General features: G+C 36.8%; 3 protein-coding genes across 3 annotated transcripts; 1 reads left to right on the top strand and 2 right to left on the bottom strand.

The window, feature by feature from the left end:
* The first annotated feature begins 119 nt into the window (after nucleotides 1-119).
* LOC117918344 (GTP-binding protein At2g22870) lies at nucleotides 120-5092 on the top strand. The gene is made up of 4 exons (XM_034834916.1): nucleotides 120-652; nucleotides 749-818; nucleotides 4369-4531; nucleotides 4648-5092. The coding sequence occupies exons 1-4, from the start codon at nucleotides 145-147 to the stop codon at nucleotides 4855-4857; spliced, it is 951 nt and encodes a 316-aa protein (XP_034690807.1). The 5' UTR covers nucleotides 120-144; the 3' UTR covers nucleotides 4858-5092.
* A 7195-nt stretch (nucleotides 5093-12287) lies between these two features.
* Nucleotides 12288-13426, bottom strand: LOC117917983. Its single transcript, XM_034834485.1, has 2 exons — nucleotides 12858-13426; nucleotides 12288-12537 (listed from the first exon to the last, which is right to left on the bottom strand). The coding sequence occupies exons 1-2, from the start codon at nucleotides 13309-13311 to the stop codon at nucleotides 12503-12505; spliced, it is 489 nt and encodes a 162-aa protein (XP_034690376.1). The 5' UTR covers nucleotides 13312-13426; the 3' UTR covers nucleotides 12288-12502.
* A 1256-nt stretch (nucleotides 13427-14682) lies between these two features.
* On the bottom strand, nucleotides 14683-15834 carry LOC117918939. The gene has a single exon (XM_034835928.1). The coding sequence runs from the start codon at nucleotides 15526-15528 to the stop codon at nucleotides 14965-14967; it is 564 nt and encodes a 187-aa protein (XP_034691819.1). The 5' UTR covers nucleotides 15529-15834; the 3' UTR covers nucleotides 14683-14964.
* Between the last annotated feature and the right edge of the window lie 2225 nt (nucleotides 15835-18059).

Here is an 18059-nt window from a genome sequence, read left to right as displayed (position 1 = left end):
CGGTGTTGGGTTTTTAAGAAACGACACCGTTTTAATTAAGTTGATTTATTAAGAAACGACGTCGTTTACTGAAAACCCGGGCCTGCTGGACTATGTTTCATAAGGTTTTGCGTGCGGCTTCCAACAAAGCGAAACACTGCAAAGATGTTGCTGCTGAGGAATCGTGGTTTGTTGAGTCTCCAAGTCACTTCTCTCTTATCGTCCTCTACTTCTTCATCATCTCAAGCAACTCCACCTTTCTTTCTCTGCTTTAAAAACACTCTCTTTCACTCTACTCACCAAAACCCTAGCCCTAAACCCAAACCCAAGCCCCAAACCCAACACCATGTCTCTGCTTCAAAGACTGAAAAACAAGCCATTTCGGACACTGCCCGGTTCGCGCAAACCTTCCTCTTCGTACCGCCAGGGGTCGATCCCGAGGAGGTGACGGACGACATGGTTCTACCCGGTTCCAACATCGTGCTTGGTCCCTATGCGGGTCACTCCCAGATAAAGGAGGTGGAGTTCGTGAAAAGCAGTAGTAGGCCAAAGGATTGCCCCAAGGATGATCGCCCTGAGTTTGCCATTCTTGGTCGGTCCAATGTCGGTAAATCTTCGCTTATCAATGCCCTTGTTCGCAAGAAAGAAGTAGCCCTTACATCTAAGAAACCAGGTTTTGATAGCTATTTCTTTATTTCTTAATTGGAATTTGGATCCCTGTTATTGTCTTGTTATTTTGGTGTGTTAAACTTCTGTGCAATTTATGCAGGGAAAACTCAACTTATTAATCATTTCTTAGTGAACAAGAGCTGGTATATCGTGGATCTGCCTGGTTATGGGTAAACCCTGCATTCTCTGTTTTTCAATATTTGCAATTCCCAATTCTGCTTCATAGCTCTTTGCCACCTTATTGTCTTGAAATCAAGCAGAGGCATGTAAAGCATTCAAGCATAAAGGTTAGTTTTGAGGAGTGAGGAACTCATCCCCTAGGATAATTGCATTCACTGTGACTTTTATAGGATTATGTTGACTGTGTTGAATATGTTTGGACTTCTTTACAGTTTTAAAATTTGTAGTGTGGGTATGTCTCATGTGACCACCTAGATTGGGAAGGCACCTTGATTTATGATTACAAGGAGCTTAATATATGATAACAATTTAAAGGCGCTCTCAATGGCTGACAGGGTTTTAAATTGTCAGGTTTACAAACTGCTGAAAAAAGTCTGAATTTGGTGGAGCTGGTACCATGCTCTAGTTGGCTTGAGCCTTATTATAATGGAAAATTTATGTTAGGTGTTCTTTTTAACCCAAATCATTTTGCTTAAGTTTTGGAAAAACATGGAGATGTTCTCATAATGACTAGGAACTTTTGATTTCAGTGAGTTATTTCCTACTCAGGTTCTGAGGCTCAACTGATGGATCAATTTGGAAAAAATATACAGAGACCACATATCTGCAATATTAACTTTTATCTAAACAGAGCCGATATCATCTTCATATTCTGATACTCTTAGTTTCTTACTACAAAAGATGAGATACTCAGTATGTTTGACCATATCATCCTGCATTGTTAAGTTCAATTTATCTTGACATTTTATTGAAGCACAAAACTAAGAAAAGTGAACTTTTTACACTGCTCGGCAGAGCTACTATGTTATAGAAGTTGATGTTGCATGTACGTGGTTGACATGTTTTTGTGCTTTTTGGACATTGCCAATTGATAGTTACCAAATTGAAGAGCCTAATATTCCCTAGTGATTACCTCAAGAGGCACCTACTCTAGCAGTGTTGTAACTTTAGTTTCATGTGGAGTGGGCCTGCAGGGAATAAAACAATTAAGCATTCAATTCACTGTCTTGTTTGTTATCCTAGAAAAACTACTGTGTAAAGGTGACATTGTTCAACACAAAGAAAACGTTGAAAAAGGCTAGACTGATTTTTAAATTCACATGTTTTGGACTGAAGTAATCATATCTTTCTACTAAATTTTTAACTATGCAAATTTAATGATAGACCATTTGCCCTATGTAATAACTTGTATTTCATTGTCTGCTGTGTAACTTAATTGTTTAAAATATCATGGCTTAGTATTCTGTGAGATTGTTGTTAATCACAGGGTTATGATAACCTGATATGTAGATCAAGGTTTCAGCCAATCAAGAGAAGCCTAACAATTATAGTGTCTAGGTCTGCACAGGGTGGGCCATTTCTAATTATCTTGAGATTGCTATTGGACCATGACTTTGATGATGTACATGTGGCCTATCAATCATCTTCCATGATTATCCTATTCCTGGGGCCACTTCAGTAGTAGTCACAGCTTTTTGTCGTAACTTATTTCAAATTAGCATAACTGATCTTAGTTTATGTTGTGGAATATCAGGACATGGAAGTTCATCTGTTTTGGATTTTGTCCATTTTAGCAGTTGAGCTTCAGATGCTAGGCTTGCTGGTAGTGTATAACACAAATTGCACAACTGGGTCTGTTCTGGAATTAAAGACAGTATAGGGCATTACCCTTCTTTTCTTTCTTGGAACTTGGGATGAGGTTTTAGGACATTCGATAGAATTTTTATATACTTTTGCTCTCCTTTTGAACTCATTCTTTGGAATGTGCAGACTTTTCTTCAGTTTCTGGTTGATTATCTTTTGGCCATAGAAATCAATTTTGTGTCAAAGGACAGCTTTGCTGTCCACACTTCTTTCCTTATTTTAGCCCACAATTCTTTCCTCATTTTAGCCCACAATTGTTTCCTTATTTCTCCATTTATTATTCTGTACAGTTAGCATATATTATTTGACAAATTATAGTTTACATGTATAGGGATAGAATCATGCGGGGATTTATTTACTTTTATTTGCTTTCCATGTATAGCATCTTTGTAAAGTCTATATATAATATACAAAACTCAAGACTAAGGAATTCGGTCATTCACACAATATTTTGACATGGTATCAGAGCTTGTGTTCTAAACCTAGAGTTTACACGCTTTCTAGTTTTTCTTTGGGTTTTCTCGGATTTAGCCCTAAGGGCTCTCGGATTTAGCCATAGGGGCTCTCGAATTTAGCCCTAGGGGCTCTCGGATTTAGCCCTAGGGGCTCTCGGATTTAGCCTTAGGGGCTCTCGGATTTAGCCCTAGTGGCTCTCGGACTCTAGCCCAACTTTTGGGTTCTTTTTTTTTTTTTTTTTTGGTGGTTGTGACAATACATCTGTGGTGTGATCTTGGAGTTTTCTTTGGGTTTCTTCGCTTCTAGGCTCTTGGAGATCTTCGATTATTTGGAGAGTTAGATTTTTCTGAGACCGATCCTACACCTCTACATGCCAATAATACAAGTGTTATTCAGATCACGGCCAATCCTGTCTATCATGAGCGCACAAAGCATATTGAAGTGGACTGTCACTCTATCCGTGCAGCCTTTGAAGCTCGTGTTATCACTCTTCCACATATTTCCACTGACTTACAAATTGCTGATATCTTCACCAAGGCTCTACCTCATCATCAATATTGTTTGCTAAGTAGCAAATTGATGCTTGTTGATCAACCTGCATCAATTTGAGGGGGGCTGTCAAAGGACAGCTTTGCTGTCCACACTTCTTTCCTTATTTTAGCCCACAATTCTTTCCTCATTTTAGCCCACAATTGTTTCCTTATTTCTCCATTTATTATTCTGTACAGTTAGCATATATTATTTGACAAATTATAGTTTACATGTATAGGGATAGAATCATGCGGGGATTTATTTACTTTTATTTGCTTTCCATGTATAGCATCTTTGTAAAGTCTATATATAATATACAAAACTCAAGACTAAGGAATTCGGTCATTCACACAATATTTTGACATTTTGATCATGAATTGATTGGTTTGATAGTTCATGAAGGTTAAAAGTGTCCAGATCAGGTAAATAGAATTTTTTATGTACATTCTCTTTTGGTGCATTTGGAAAGAGAGAGAGAATAATTTGTGAGTGCTGATTGTAAAATATGAGTAAATTATATTGAAAAAGGTTTATCTATGGGTGTTTCAGAAGGCATAAGGAAGGGAATCACACCCATAATTTTTAGTGTTTTCTAAACTTATGTCTTTGTTTTAGGTTTTTAGTTCTGGTTCATAGATTTAATATCAGATAGCTAATAAATAATACCTTTTGCATCACTTTGCATAATCCCTTTGATGAGAGTTTTCAATAAATTTTCATCAATACATCTTGAATAAATAAATAACAGAACTTCTTCTGCTGGTGACTACCTTTAAATATCTCATTTGCTGTCTCTAATTCCATGGGTTTGACAGTGGTGCCTTGTGAAATCATGAAATATAGGTTGTCAATGCAATGCTTAACAGTGCAAGTAAGCTCAATTTTTGCTGAAGTTAGCTTTGTTTTCAGGTTTGCTAAGGCCCCAGAATCTGCCCGGATGGATTGGTCTGCCTTCACCAAAGGTTACTTCTTAAACAGAGCAACTCTGGTTGCTGTCCTCCTACTCATTGATGCAAGTGTTCCACCACAAAAGATTGACCTTGACTGTGCTAATTGGCTTGGTCGCAACAATGTATGGTACTCCCAATTAGAAACTGTCTGATAGTCTTTCTGTCAACTACTTCTAGTTGCAAAATGCTAAATCCTGTACCGCCTCATTTTTCTTATGCCTTCCATTATGAATTTCAGATACCAATGACTTTTGTTTTCACAAAGTGCGACAAAATGAAGGGGGGGAAAGGAAAAAGGCCAGATGAGAACATAAAAAATTTCCAAGTGATGATGGGACAAAACTATGGAAAACATCCCCCATGGATCATGACTAGCAGTGTTACTGGTTTGGGCAGAGATGAGCTTCTTCTGCATATGTCTCAACTGAGGAACTACTGGGATAACTAGGAGCCAAGTTGAAAGTTAAAACATCTCCCACATGTAACTCTCCATAAGAGGTACACCAGAATATAGTATTTTGACCGAGTTGCCAATAAATTATATATTGTTTTCATATCAAATTTTCCAAGGAAATCTGATTTAATGTAACCAACTGTTGTCTGTAAATTTGTTCTGATCTGTGGAATGTTACTTCATCTGTATATATATATATATATAGCTGCACTCTGCAGTCATTAGTCAATACTGGTACTCTACTCTTTGGAACTTAAATTTTGTAGAACCATTCTACTGCAGGCTAACTTTAAAGTGGAGAATCTGTTTGGCTGTGAAAGGTATAAAAACATTGTGTTTTAAGAGAACAACTGAAACCTTTTTTTCAAAACATTAGGAGATTTTCTCAAGCCAGATGATCTCTTGGATTTTTTATGTTTATAAAACTGGGTTGTATTTTGTCAAGAGTTTGATCACAAGATGATCGAGTCATTAGATCTGTGCTTTTCAGATGTATAATGAGTTTTCTTTTCCTGGACATTGTTTGTTGTGGTTTTTTTGAAAAATGTTGGGGTTTTTTAGCACTGAGATGACACTTTTGTGGGTTTGAGAGGGGTTTCTCAGTTTTCATCAAGGTTAGTGTTGTTTCAGGCTTCAGCCAAAGTGATTTTGAGCAATGGATTGGTTTTGTTAGAGTCCAAAAAAGGTTTGTGGAGGTAGTAAAGGAAGTTCCCAAAATAAGATATGCCTGACTGCCAGTTGATGCAATGGTGTGGCCTCGGGTATTCTTAGTGACTGAACCAAAGTTGTTGCCAAGATTATTGGGAAAACCTAAGTTTGTTGGGTCCTTTTTCACTTCACACCCATCTTGTGCTCTTGCTCCTTATTCATTTTCTGCTTGTTTCTTGATGGTTTTTGTTTGCCTTTGTAGTAGGTATTACCCATCTGATGATATTACTCTTTAGGTACTTGGTTGTTTATTCAATTATAGTATTCGTTGTGAAGTTTTGATACAGTTTTAGTTTGCTTTAAATGTCATGTTTGCCTGATTTAATTTGAACTAACAGGAAATCTTTGGGCATGCTCACTAATTCAGACATGGTAGATCTAAGTGCCCAAAGATGGATTGGTGCATAATGGAGCTACCTCAATCATCCTTACGCCCTCTTGTTGAATTCAGTCCCCAACTATGTATCCACGAGCTCCATTAAATTTCTTGTTTGTCACAAAGCAAAGGCCTGAAAAATGCAAAAAAATAAAATAAAAATCCTCATTTGGTTTGTTAAAATATGAGGTCCGAAATATCGCTCATATTTTAGGTACAAAATTGCAAATCTTACTTCTTTTATGCAATTTGCATGCATCCCTGCAAGAAGAAGGGTGCCAGAATCAGGGGATAATTCATTGGCTAAAAATGTTTGTTAAAATATAAGCAATCTTATTGATGCAATGTGGATAAAAATTCCTTAAACATCTAAGCTTTAAGAACACATAGAAGTAAAAAAATTATTTTCTAATATTTAGTTGTCCAATAAAAAATATCAAAAAAATTAAATATAATTAAAATTAATTAAAATTTTATATATTTTCAAATTATTTAATCTTTCTATGGAAAAATTAAAATAAATTAAATGAGCACATAAAATATAGTGGTCATACTTAGGATGATATGGTCTTGCCTATTGCATGAGTTAAAAGAAGTTGTGTGTATACATATGGCAACTATAGGTAACAAGTATCGAGAACGGAGGAATGTCAAGTATTAATATAAAGAAGATATTTATTAACGTAATGAGAACAAAAGTTATCAAAGGTAGCATAGAGAATACTATGTTCGATAGGTCAACTTGAAAAAGGATGTTACTTGAACAAAAATTTAATAGACTATGTACAAATCAAATTGAATTGATCTTTTAAACAATATTGGATTTCGTTGGGATACTAAAAATAACATAATACATGCTTTAGAGAAGACTAATCATTCTTTGATTCAAATATTCCATCACCATGTAATTCTTTCTATGTTGATGTAAAGTGCATTGATTCTTTAGGGGTTATAAAGGCAAGAAGGAGACAATACTATATATATCTAATGTGTGTTGTTTTGAAAGCTTGTGTTGAGGCATATAAGGCTATATATGAGGTATCTAAGGCCAAAATTGACACTCTTGGCTAGAGCTAAAGGGTTTGAGAGCGGAACTAATGCTAAGACTATGAACTAGTTCTCGAAATTAACACTTATGAATTCAGCATGATATCTTCAGACACAATTAGATGGCTTGCAAATGACAAATATTGGAACGTGTTAACAAATTCAAGTCTCCAAGGTAAAAGAGAGATTTTTATGAACATGCTTGATAAAAAGAAAAAGTATGAATTAATAAATTTTAAATATGATAGTCACATCTTAATGGATTATTATAACATTAACACTACATTATGTCCAAGGTAAAAGTAGTCTTTAGACTACTTTTATTATGTTGTTTAGTTTTTGCATGGATTCAATTTAAGCTTATAAAACTTAAATAATATCTATTTTAATATTTGTTGAATGTTATTTTATTTTGTGTAGTAAGGTAAGTAACGATTCACTAAAAGAGTCAACTTCATCTTCCGAGACAAATGATAACACAGATGAAATATTTATTGCTCATATAGTCATATGATAAATAAAAAAAAAGTATAAAAATAAAACAATCATTTTTAAGCAAGACATCTTGAAGAACATTTATGACAAGTGATGCTCACTTTATAATATATATAGATGGTCATCCTTAAATATGTTATGAACTTATTAAAATAAATAAACAAACTCTTGTTAATCTTTACAATCATCTTAAGAAATATAAAACTTAATGGATACATTATGAATAATCTTGAAGAGGTAGTAGTTATATTCTTACTAATAGTAGGATAAAATGTAAGAATAAAAGTTGTACCTTATAGAATTATAGTCGAATTGTTTTCAATACTCAACAAAGACTATTGATCATCAACTTAAAGAAGTTAAACAAACATTATGTTAACAAGCCAAAATCCTTATGTATCTTGATAATATAACTAATTAATGAGGTGACTTCATATATCTTTAATAACCTAAGTATTTTTCATGATCCAAAGCGAGATTCTATACATAGTATTTAACTATTTGAAGCTACATCCTATCAATGCATGAGTTTCAATAGATATTAAAGCTAATTTTAAAGGTAGAAAAATAGTTCTAATACAAAATATTACGTAAATATTACGTTCATAATTTTAATATCATGTTTACTTTTGGTTATATTAGTTAGGAAGGAGTAGAAACATTTTATTTTTTAGAAAGAAACAAAATGTTTTTACTGTATTTAAAAACCCAAAATTTTAGGGGTCAAAAACATAATTCTTATTTCCTAAAATAGAAAATTGTTTTTAAAAATTAAGTTTCTAATTCATGACAATAGAGCAAATCTAATTTTAAGAACGGCTCTAAAGTAACGATCTTTTTGGCTTTTATTTTTATTTTTTAACTGTTACCAAAAAAAGTTTCCATACAAGTCAAAAATTTTGACCAGTTTCTTCCACGTTCCTAGAATCCAAATCTTATAATTGTCGGCCACACAGTGGAAAATTAATCATCTAATCTTCTTGATTCCCCATAAGATTTTGACCCAACGAGATCATTACTTGTTCCTATTTCTTTATATTTTCACCGGTCATGCTTTTTACTAGTAGCGGTTTCAAAACTGACCAAGATTTTGAGACGTCTTGGATCCCCAAGTGGCACCTTTTTTTTTTTTCTCCCATAAAATACATACGTCACCTTCAGTGGTTCTGTTTTCTTCCTTCTCGATTCTTTGAACTTGATTCTATTGGTCCAATCCAAGTATGGATTTCTATTAACAATTTTTAAGTTCATAAGACTGATGGAATGCATTCTCTTCCCGCCTTGGTGCAATGGATTACCATTTTTTATTAAGTATGCTGCATGGAGTCGTAGGTTTTTCCTATGATGCTTCTTCAAACTCTCTATCAGTCCAACTGCGGATTTCCATTAGCAGGCTCTCTCTTTCAGTACTATTAGGTGCATGCCATGGTTCCCATCTTCCTAATTACATTTCTTCGTAGGGCATCATGTCGTTCCGTCATAATATTGCAAGACTTACCCATTGTATAACTCTCTACTGAATGTTTAAGCGGTCGGCCATTTTTTCTAATATTAAAGGTATCTGTGTATCCTCAGCTAAAACATGAATACCAAGACTAGAGCTTTACCAGAAAAAGTCAAAGCAAAGCCCGTCATACCCATGGGAGATATCCTTTAATTTACGATCTCGTTCTCAGGGAGATCATGAACTGAAGAATTTGAAGACTAACTATGGAGGAACATAGACTCAATTCATTCTATGATACTATTTTTACAATGAAAGAAAGCATAAATAAATAGCCTACAGATATGAGACAATTCCGGACTGGTACACTATCACCGGACGGAATTTCCCTTACATGGAAAGAGAATAAACTCTTACATGGAAAGTGAATAAACTATTACATGGAAAGAGAATAAACTCTTACATGGAAAGTGAATAAACTACCTTGCTAGAATTACTCCTAAATCAATTATAATAAAGGTTGTATATTACACTAATTTAGGGAAGTAAACAGAGGGTGCTAAATATGGGAAGGAACGCACAGGATGGAAGGCGATGTGGGCTTGATTTCCAACACTCCCCCTCAAGCCGCGTTGTAGATGTTGATCATTCCAAGTTTTCCTGTCAGATCTTCGAAATTAACTCGAGCAAGAGCTTTTGTGAGAATGTCAGCCGTTTGACAATTTGTCGGAGTGTAGCTGACTTTGAAAACTCCTTCTTCAATCTTTTCCTTGATAAAGTGTCGATCTATCTCCACGTGTTTAGTTCGATCATGATGAACCGGATTCTTAGCGATACTGATGGCAGCTTGATTGTCGCAGTATAACATCATGGGATGCTTCAATGGAACCCGTAATTCTTCTAATAGCCTGTTCAACCAGATTCCCTCGCAGATACCTTGTGCCATAGCACGAAATTCTGCCTCAGCACTGCTACGGGCTACCACTGACTGTTTCTTGCTTCGCCATGTAACCAAGTTCCCCCAGACAAATGAACAATAGCCTGAAGTTGATTTCCGATCAGTCACTGAACCTGCCCAATCTGCATCTGAAAAAATCTCAATCTCTTTCTTTGTTGTTCTTTGAAAGAAGAGACCCTTTCCTGGTGTCATCTTGAGGTACCTCAATATTCTGATCACAGCAGTCATGTGTTTTTCGGTTGGATTATTCATGAATTGACTTACCACACTAACGGAGAAGCCGATGTCTGGCCTTGTATGAGAAAGATAGATGAGTTTCCCCACAAGACGTTGATATCTTCCTTTATCAACTGGCGTACTTCCATCACTTTCTTCCAGTTTGACAGTTGTATCCATAGGTGTTTCTGCCGGCTTGCATCCTAGCATTCCTGTTTCATTCAATAAGTCCAGAACGTATTTGCGTTGTGAGACTGCTATACCTTTCTTTGACCTAGCAATCTCCATTCCGAGAAAGTACTTGAGGTTTCCAAGATCCTTGATCTCAAATTCCTTTGTCAGTAATTTTTTAAGTAAGTCAATTTTCTCTTCATGATCACCTGTCAAAATTATGTCGTCCACATATACAATGATAATTGCCAGCTTCCCTTCTGGGAAGTGTTTCACAAATAATGTGTGATCGGATTGACATTGAACGAATCCGTACCCTTTCACTACCTTAGTGAACCGTTCAAACCAGGCCCTGGGAGATTGTTTGAGACCATACAAGGATTTTCGGAGTCTGCAAACCTTGTTGAAGTTCGATGTCGTCTCAAGTCCAGCAGGAATGTCCATGTAAACTGCTTCCTCTAAGTCACCATTGAGGAAGGCATTCTTCACATCAAGTTGGTGAAGCGACCAATCGAGATTAACTGCCAAGGATAAAAGTACACGAACAGTATTGAGCTTGGCAACTGGAGCAAAAGTTTCTTGATAGTCAATGCCATAGGATTGGGTGAATCCTTTGGCAACCAACCGAGCCTTATACCTGTCCACATTACCATCTGCCTTGTACTTTACTGTGAAAATCCACTTACACCCAACTGGTTTCTTACCTCTTGGGAGGTCAGTAATTTCCCACGTACCATTCTTTTCCAGCGCCCGAACTTCCTCATTGACTGCCGCCTTCCACTTAGGATACTTGAAAGCTTCCTGAATATTCCGAGGAACTTGTATCTCTGTGATGCTAGAAGTGAATGCACGAAACGTAAGTGATAGCTTATCATAAGAAATAAAATTTCCAATGGGATGCTGAGTGCATGATCGAATTCCTTTCCTCCAAGCTATGGGCATATTAAGAATATCATTTTCTAACTCGGAATCAACAGTACCATCAGGAGCGTTGTTACCTGGAAGTTTGCTTGGATTAGGACCCGGTTCAGCCTCATGGGTTTGTTGAGAAAATGCTCCTTCCTCCGTTTCCTCTTGGATGTGCTCCTTATCCCACAAGTCAACAATGGACTCGGGCTGATTAAATGACTCTGGAGGAATGTGATTTTCAGTGATGATGGGTGACTCACTGAATGACTCAAGATCCCAAAATTGATATTTCTGAGTTGAATTCTCCCCCTGAATATCGTTTTTGGGATAGTAAGGCTGGGTTTCAAAAAATGTGACATCCATTGAATTGTAGAATTTTCTTGTGACCGGAGAGTAACACTTATACCCTTTTTGATTTGAAGAATACCCAAGAAAGATGCACTTGAGTGACCTAGGATCAAGTTTACTTCGATGTTGTTGATTGATATGAACAAAAACAGAGCACCCGAAAATTTTGGGTGGGACGGTGGAGATGAGACGAGTAGTCGGAAAGGATTTTAGGAGTGTTTGACAAGGTGTTTGGAATTTTAGTACCCTAGACGGCATCCTATTGATGAGGTAGGCTTCCGTAAGGACAGCTTGCCCCCAGAATAATTTTGGAACATTCATGGAGAACATTAGTGATCTAGCCACCTCTAACAAATGCTTATTTTTCCTTTCAGCGATTCCGTTTTGTTGTGGGGTATCAACAAATGAACTTAAGTGAACTATCCCTTCTTGTGCTAGAAATTCTCCTAGAATGGAGTTGAAATAATCCCTAGCATTATCAGACTTTAGAATTTGTATTTTTGACTGGAATTGGGTCTGAATCATATTTTTAAAATTTTTGAAAATTTGACTCGTTTCAGATTTTTCTTTCATGAGGAATACCCAAGTTAATCTAGTGTGATCATCTATGAATGAGACAAACCACCTAGTACCAGTTACATCTTTTATTCTTGACGGACCCCAGATATCGCTATGAATCATTGAGAATGGACTAGACTCTTTATAGGGTTGAATGGGAAAATGAGACCGGACTTGCTTTGATAATTGACAAATTTCGCACTCAAAGGATTTTGGATTTTTATGAAATAATGAAGGAAATAAATGCTTGAGATACATAACATTTGGATGACCTAAGCGATAGTGCCACAACATAATTGCATTATCGTTATTTTGACATGAAACCGAAAAAGAATTACTACCAACTGCCATTTGAGGTTGTTCTTGTGGATCATGGAGCTCCTTAAGGATGTAGAGTCCAGAGCATTCCTCAGCATTGCCAATCGTCTTCCCCGAATCCAAATCCTGAAATTCACAGTGAGTGGAGGAAAAATTAGTAATACACCTCTTTTCCTTAATGAGTTTACTAATTGACAATAGATTACAGTCCAAGTTAGGAACAATGAGAACAGAGTTGAGAGTAAGATCCCTTGATAGCACAATTGAACCTGTTCCGGCAACCTTTGATAGTGAACCATCTGCTATTCGGACTGTTAAATTATTTGGACATGAGCTATATGTATCAAAAATTGTCGCATCTCCCGTCATATGATCAGATGCTCCTGAGTCCACGATCCAAGGTTTTTTACGTTTCTTACCAACAGTAAAGGCACTCAAAAAATTACCTTTGTGAGCCAAGGTTCCGGAACCAATGAGCTGGTTGGAAGATGAGCCAGTTTGTGACTGTACTGACAAAAGAGGAGACAGTAGTTTCTGAAGCATCTCCATTTGCTCCTTATTAAAAGGGCTAGCTTCAGGTTGTGGCGATTGTTCATCGGTAGCCACATGATTGCCTCGTCCTTTTTTCTCAAGTGGTTGACGTGGCTTCCAATCTACTGGCTTTCCATGAATCTTCCAGCAAGTTTCTCTTGAGTGTCCCGGCTTTCTGCAATGATCACACCAAGGTCTACCTCCTTTAATTTTTTGACGGTTGTCAAAAGGAGCGAATTGAGTCTTAAGAGCCGAGCTTTCTGCCATATTCAGTTGTTGATGGGATCCCATCATGAGATTTTTCCGACTTTCTTCGCGACGCACTTCAGAGAATGCCTCTCTGAGGCTAGGTAGAGGTTTTACTCCCATGATTCTTCCTCTGATTTCATCAAGATTTTTGTTCAAACCTAACAAAAATTTAAACACACGTTTCCCTTCGACAATCTTTTTATACAACAAACCATCTGTAACACAATTCCAATTATGAACCTCAAACGTATCAAGTTGACGCCATAGACGAGTAAGAGTATTGAAATATTCAGTTACCGTAAGGTTTCCTTGACGCAAATCGTGGAGGATGCCTTCAATCTGGATGATTTCAGATGTGTTTTCCTTGTCTGAGAAAGTTTCTTTTGCAATGTCCTAGATTTCTTTGGCAGTATCAAATGACAGAAAATTTTCACCAATGTCAGGGGTCATAGAGTTGACTAGCCAGGACATGACCATATTATTTTCTGCTATCCACTTCTTGTAGGTTGATGCTGTGGTTTTTGGTGCCGCCGAAGCTCCGGTGATGTAGTCATCTTTCTCCTTTCCCCGTATAAACATTAATATGGATTGAGACCACTGCAAATAATTTTGCCCATTCAGTTTATGGGCTGTGATTGGCAGATGAGAGGTTTCCATCTGATGAGAGGATGAAGATGATGATATCAGAAGTAGAGGATGATGAGTTGGTAGCCATTCCAAAGGCTGGACCGTATTTAGGCATAACCTAGAAGAATAGAATTGAGTAGAAAAAAAAAAACTGACTAAAGATGAAGACGATGAGATAGGATTAAACCTGCTCTGATACCATGAAGAATTTGAAGACTAACTATGGAGGAACATAGACTCAATTCATTCTATGATACTATTTTTACAATGAAAGAAAACATAAATAAATAGCCTACAGATATGAGACAATTCCGGACTGGTACACTATCACCGGACGGAATTTCCCTTACATGGAAAGAGAATAAACTCTTACATGGTTACATGGAAAGAGAATAAACTCTTACATGGAAAGTGAATAAACTACCTTGCTAGAATTACTCCTAAATCAATTATAATAAAGGTTGTATATTACACTAATTTAGGGAAGTAAACAGAGGGTGCTAAATATGGGAAGGAACGCACAGGATGGAAGGCGACGTGGGCTTGATTTCCAACATGAACAAAAAAAGTTTGACTAATTCCAATGCATATACAATGGCAGTCAAATGTAGACGGTTGTACATTTGTTGTTCATCACATCATGATTTCAATATAATTTATTTCTTTAGCATTTAATACTTTTGGAGAGGTTAATTTGATGCATATTCTTCACAGAGAATGCATCTCCTAGTCTGCAATCACAGACTGACAGGCAAGAATATGCAATTTCCCGTGAAAAGGTTAGAGAATGACATTAATGGCACATATATAATCTTTAAAAGTTGCCGCTGTTTTCTGTGCATTTTCGTACTAATATTAGAAATATAAAGCAAGCCATTGAAAACCATTCATTTGAAAATAACGCTAATTTACATAAAGTAGTAATCCTGACTGTAACTTTAATTTCCTCTACAATTTTCTCTAATAACCTAGTGACCAACATAGACCTTGAATCTGATAATAAAAGAAAAAATGTGGCCTTAACAGTTCATCCTTGAGCTCCATGGTATCTCAAGTGAAAAAGGAAAAGAACTTGTAATTTAAATTGAGAGAAATGCTGCAGAGGACTATTGGGATGGTGGACAGCCCAAATCATGGAAAGTAAACCTAAAGAACTGTGCTTTGCTCCAAGGAGGATAGAGTTCCTGGACTCAGAAGAGGGAAAGAGCACCACGGATAAGAAGATGGAGAGAAGGCGAACCCCAACGGACTTGATATCGATAGATTGTCACATAGTTTCGGAGCTGCTCTTGTCTCCAATGTGTCATTCATCAAGTCTTTGTAGAGGGCAGACAATGGTGTCTTCTCCGGAGAAGAAAACAGCTGCAGCGGCGCCGCAGGGCCAGTGGAGTCCACCAATGGGGCTGCGGGACTAAGATTAAGCGGGGGAGGTGCCACGCTCTGGAGGCGCCGAGACTGGAACTCTGGTGCACCTGTGAGCTGTTGGACCACTTCCCTGAAGTTTGCGGACTCCACCTTGTAAACCCTAGGCGGGGTGGGCGGCAGTGGCGCTATCGGCTTCTTCCAGGGCTTCATCTGCGGCTTACGAACGGAATGGAGCGAGGATTGAGAAGGGTAGGGCTGTTTCATCCTCTTTGTTTCTTGGGAGTTCAGAGACAAGTAAGTGGAGATGGAGGAGGAAGAGGAAGAAGAAGAAGAATATGCTTCCATATATTCGCTGTGGTACGGTTTCCAGAAAATAAAGGAAGGAAATGCTGAATGGTGTGAGAGAAAACAAGAGAGGAGATTTTGATCAAAAGCGTACTTTGATTCTATATATATAGACTTTTATATGTAGTAGGTGTCTAAAACAATAGGGAAAATTGAATATGAGAGATAAGAGCACTGTGGATACGAAGAAAATAGAAGGAACAACAACGAAGAGGTAAAGCCGTTGGAGATGGGGAGTCATCACATCCTGAAACGGAAATTCAAACGTTGTTTTGTCGTCAGCCGTCGGCTCGGTGTGCGGCACTACAGTATGTTCAAAGGACGACGTTTGACCAGTCATTCCAGAATTAAAAAATCAATTTCCCTCCATTATTGTTTCTTTCTTGGGTTGATTTTACGGGTGTAGATTAGAGAAAGAGAGAAGGTGGGGTTACATGATGGAGGAGGAAGACGAGGAGGTGGCAAGTGGTGGGACCGTGGGAGGCAGGAGAGTGAATTGTTTATATGGACTAGGTGGCTTCCGGTGGAGGCGGACACGCAGCCAGCCGCCTCCAGCCTACACCCAGTCTCACCCACATAAGCTTCCAAAAAATATATATAATAAAAAAAATAACGTCACACGTGCTGATGCGGGACCCATTTTCTCTATGTATGACTTTGACTATAGAATTATTACCCCTGGTGATCCTGATAGTTAGTGCCCTAGTGGCCTCTCATCCCTCTAATTCTTCCGTCTCTCTGTTCTAAAATTGGCATCATGCGATGTGCTGAAACTAGGGATAAAAAGCACAAGCATCATCCACTCACGTCATCTATTTTTTATTTTTTATTTTTCATAAGAATGATGGGCATTTTTTTTTTTTTATCTCTGTTGGAAAACGACAAAAAAAAGGATTTTTTTTAAAATAATTATTATTAAAATAATAATTTAAAAATAAATATTTTTTTTTTCTAAAGATGACCTCATAAAAAAATAAAAATAAAAACAAGTTCCTTTTCATATTTTGTTATTTGATTAAGTGATTTTTAATCTCTAAATCTAATCCTCGAAATCTTTTTTTCTTTTACATAAATATACTTTAATATTTTGATCATTTATATATAAATTTTTAAAATAAAAATCATTTGTAAAAAAAATTATTAGCTAATTAGTCAAGCAAATACAAATGTACGATTTCACATTATTATTTTTCACTTAACCAAGCAAATGTAAATGAGCTATTTCACACTTGAAAGTATGGCTTTTAATCCTTAAAATTTTTTACATTTAAGTCATTTTTAAAAATATTAGTTTATATTTTTCATACTAAACCCGTTTTTTTGAAAAGAAAATTTTTTAAATATAATAATTTTACAATTAAAATTTATTAGGTGATTTTATAAAAATAAAATAAAATTAGTCAGGAACAATGGATCTCGGGGCATAGGCCGGAAGGAAACAAAGAGAGACACTCTCAATTGTCCGTAAATCCAGCGACAGACACCAATTATTCAATGATTGTGGGCTTTTCTAGGTGTAGAGTAAAACAATAATTGGCCATTAGAACAGGACTTTAAGCGTACATAGTACAACTTAACAAGATAGGTTCATTGTATTACTTCTTTTTTATGTAAATAGCGTGACGTGGATGGATAGGAAACATATGTATTAATATTGGTTCTTGGTTTTTATTTTTATTTTTTGAAGAATTTTTTTTATTTCAAAAGTGGAATGGAGATAATGACTGGAGGATCAAAAACTATGATAGAGAAATTCCATTGTCGAGCAAGTTGGGAAAATTCAAACCACGTTATTATGGGTCACAGGTGGTTCCAAGTTCCAACCACTCATGGATCGGATCTTGTAAAGAAAGATTTTTTATTAGTAAGCACTGACGTCAAGGTTTTAATATTCTACTCAATAATCTTGTCCTATTTCTCACATTTGCTCCTTTCAGAGAGGGCCCCACTCATCAATTAATAATGAGGGTGGGCACCCAATTTCTCTTAATTTCCGCGGCTTGGCTTTGAGGTGTGCCATGCTGGACTGGACATGCCCACGAGGCAACAATCCCATGACCCAATCATGGAAACACGTGAGTCGCACAATGAGACTCCACGGCCCCGTGAGCCAATCACGGGTCACGAGCGCTTCTGGAAATTGCTCTCTGGGACCAATTTCTTCACCAGATCTTTTTTTTTTACGTCCCGAACGCCTTCTCTTAATTGTGTATATAAAACTCAGGCGGTCTTGTTTTTCAGGCCAGAGCATATCTAAAAGTCACTGTCGGTTGCCGTTATTCATCATGGTTGTGTTCACAATGGTGGAAGTGGCTATTAGTTTTAGCCTTACGGGAGATACGTATGTTAGTGAATTAGATTAGCTTACGTAGGCATTCCATTTCGCCTCAAAACATTCTTGGATTTAACTTAATGTATTCCTTGGACTTTACATTGGCTTTGCAAGCACGGCGGAATTATCAACTTATAGACAAAGTTATTCAAGTATGATAGGATGCGTTTAGTGAATAATGACATTTTAGATGATGGTG

This window comes from Vitis riparia, chromosome 7 (genome assembly GCF_004353265.1).
Source record: "Vitis riparia cultivar Riparia Gloire de Montpellier isolate 1030 chromosome 7, EGFV_Vit.rip_1.0, whole genome shotgun sequence".
Classification (NCBI taxonomy): domain Eukaryota; kingdom Viridiplantae; phylum Streptophyta; class Magnoliopsida; order Vitales; family Vitaceae; genus Vitis; species Vitis riparia.
This window is presented reverse-complemented; position numbering and strand designations above follow the sequence as displayed.

Bases quoted from the DNA above. Each gene is read 5' to 3' on its own strand.
- LOC117918344 (XM_034834916.1), top strand. From the start codon at position 145: ATGTTGCTGCTGAGGAATCGTGGTTTGTTGAGTCTCCAAGTCACTTCT. The intron at 653-748 runs GTTTTGATAGCT...CAATTTATGCAG, and splicing joins CCTTACATCTAAGAAACCAG to GGAAAACTCAACTTATTAAT. The intron at 819-4,368 runs GTAAACCCTGCA...CTTTGTTTTCAG, and splicing joins GTGGATCTGCCTGGTTATGG to GTTTGCTAAGGCCCCAGAAT.
- LOC117917983 (XM_034834485.1), bottom strand. From the start codon at position 13,311: ATGGGAGTAAAACCTCTACCTAGCCTCAGAGAGGCATTCTCTGAAGTG. The intron at 12,538-12,857 runs GTAATTTTTTGA...TGTGAATTTCAG, and splicing joins CGGAACCTTGGCTCACAAAG to GATTTGGATTCGGGGAAGAC.
- LOC117918939 (XM_034835928.1), bottom strand. From the start codon at position 15,528: ATGGAAGCATATTCTTCTTCTTCTTCCTCTTCCTCCTCCATCTCCACT.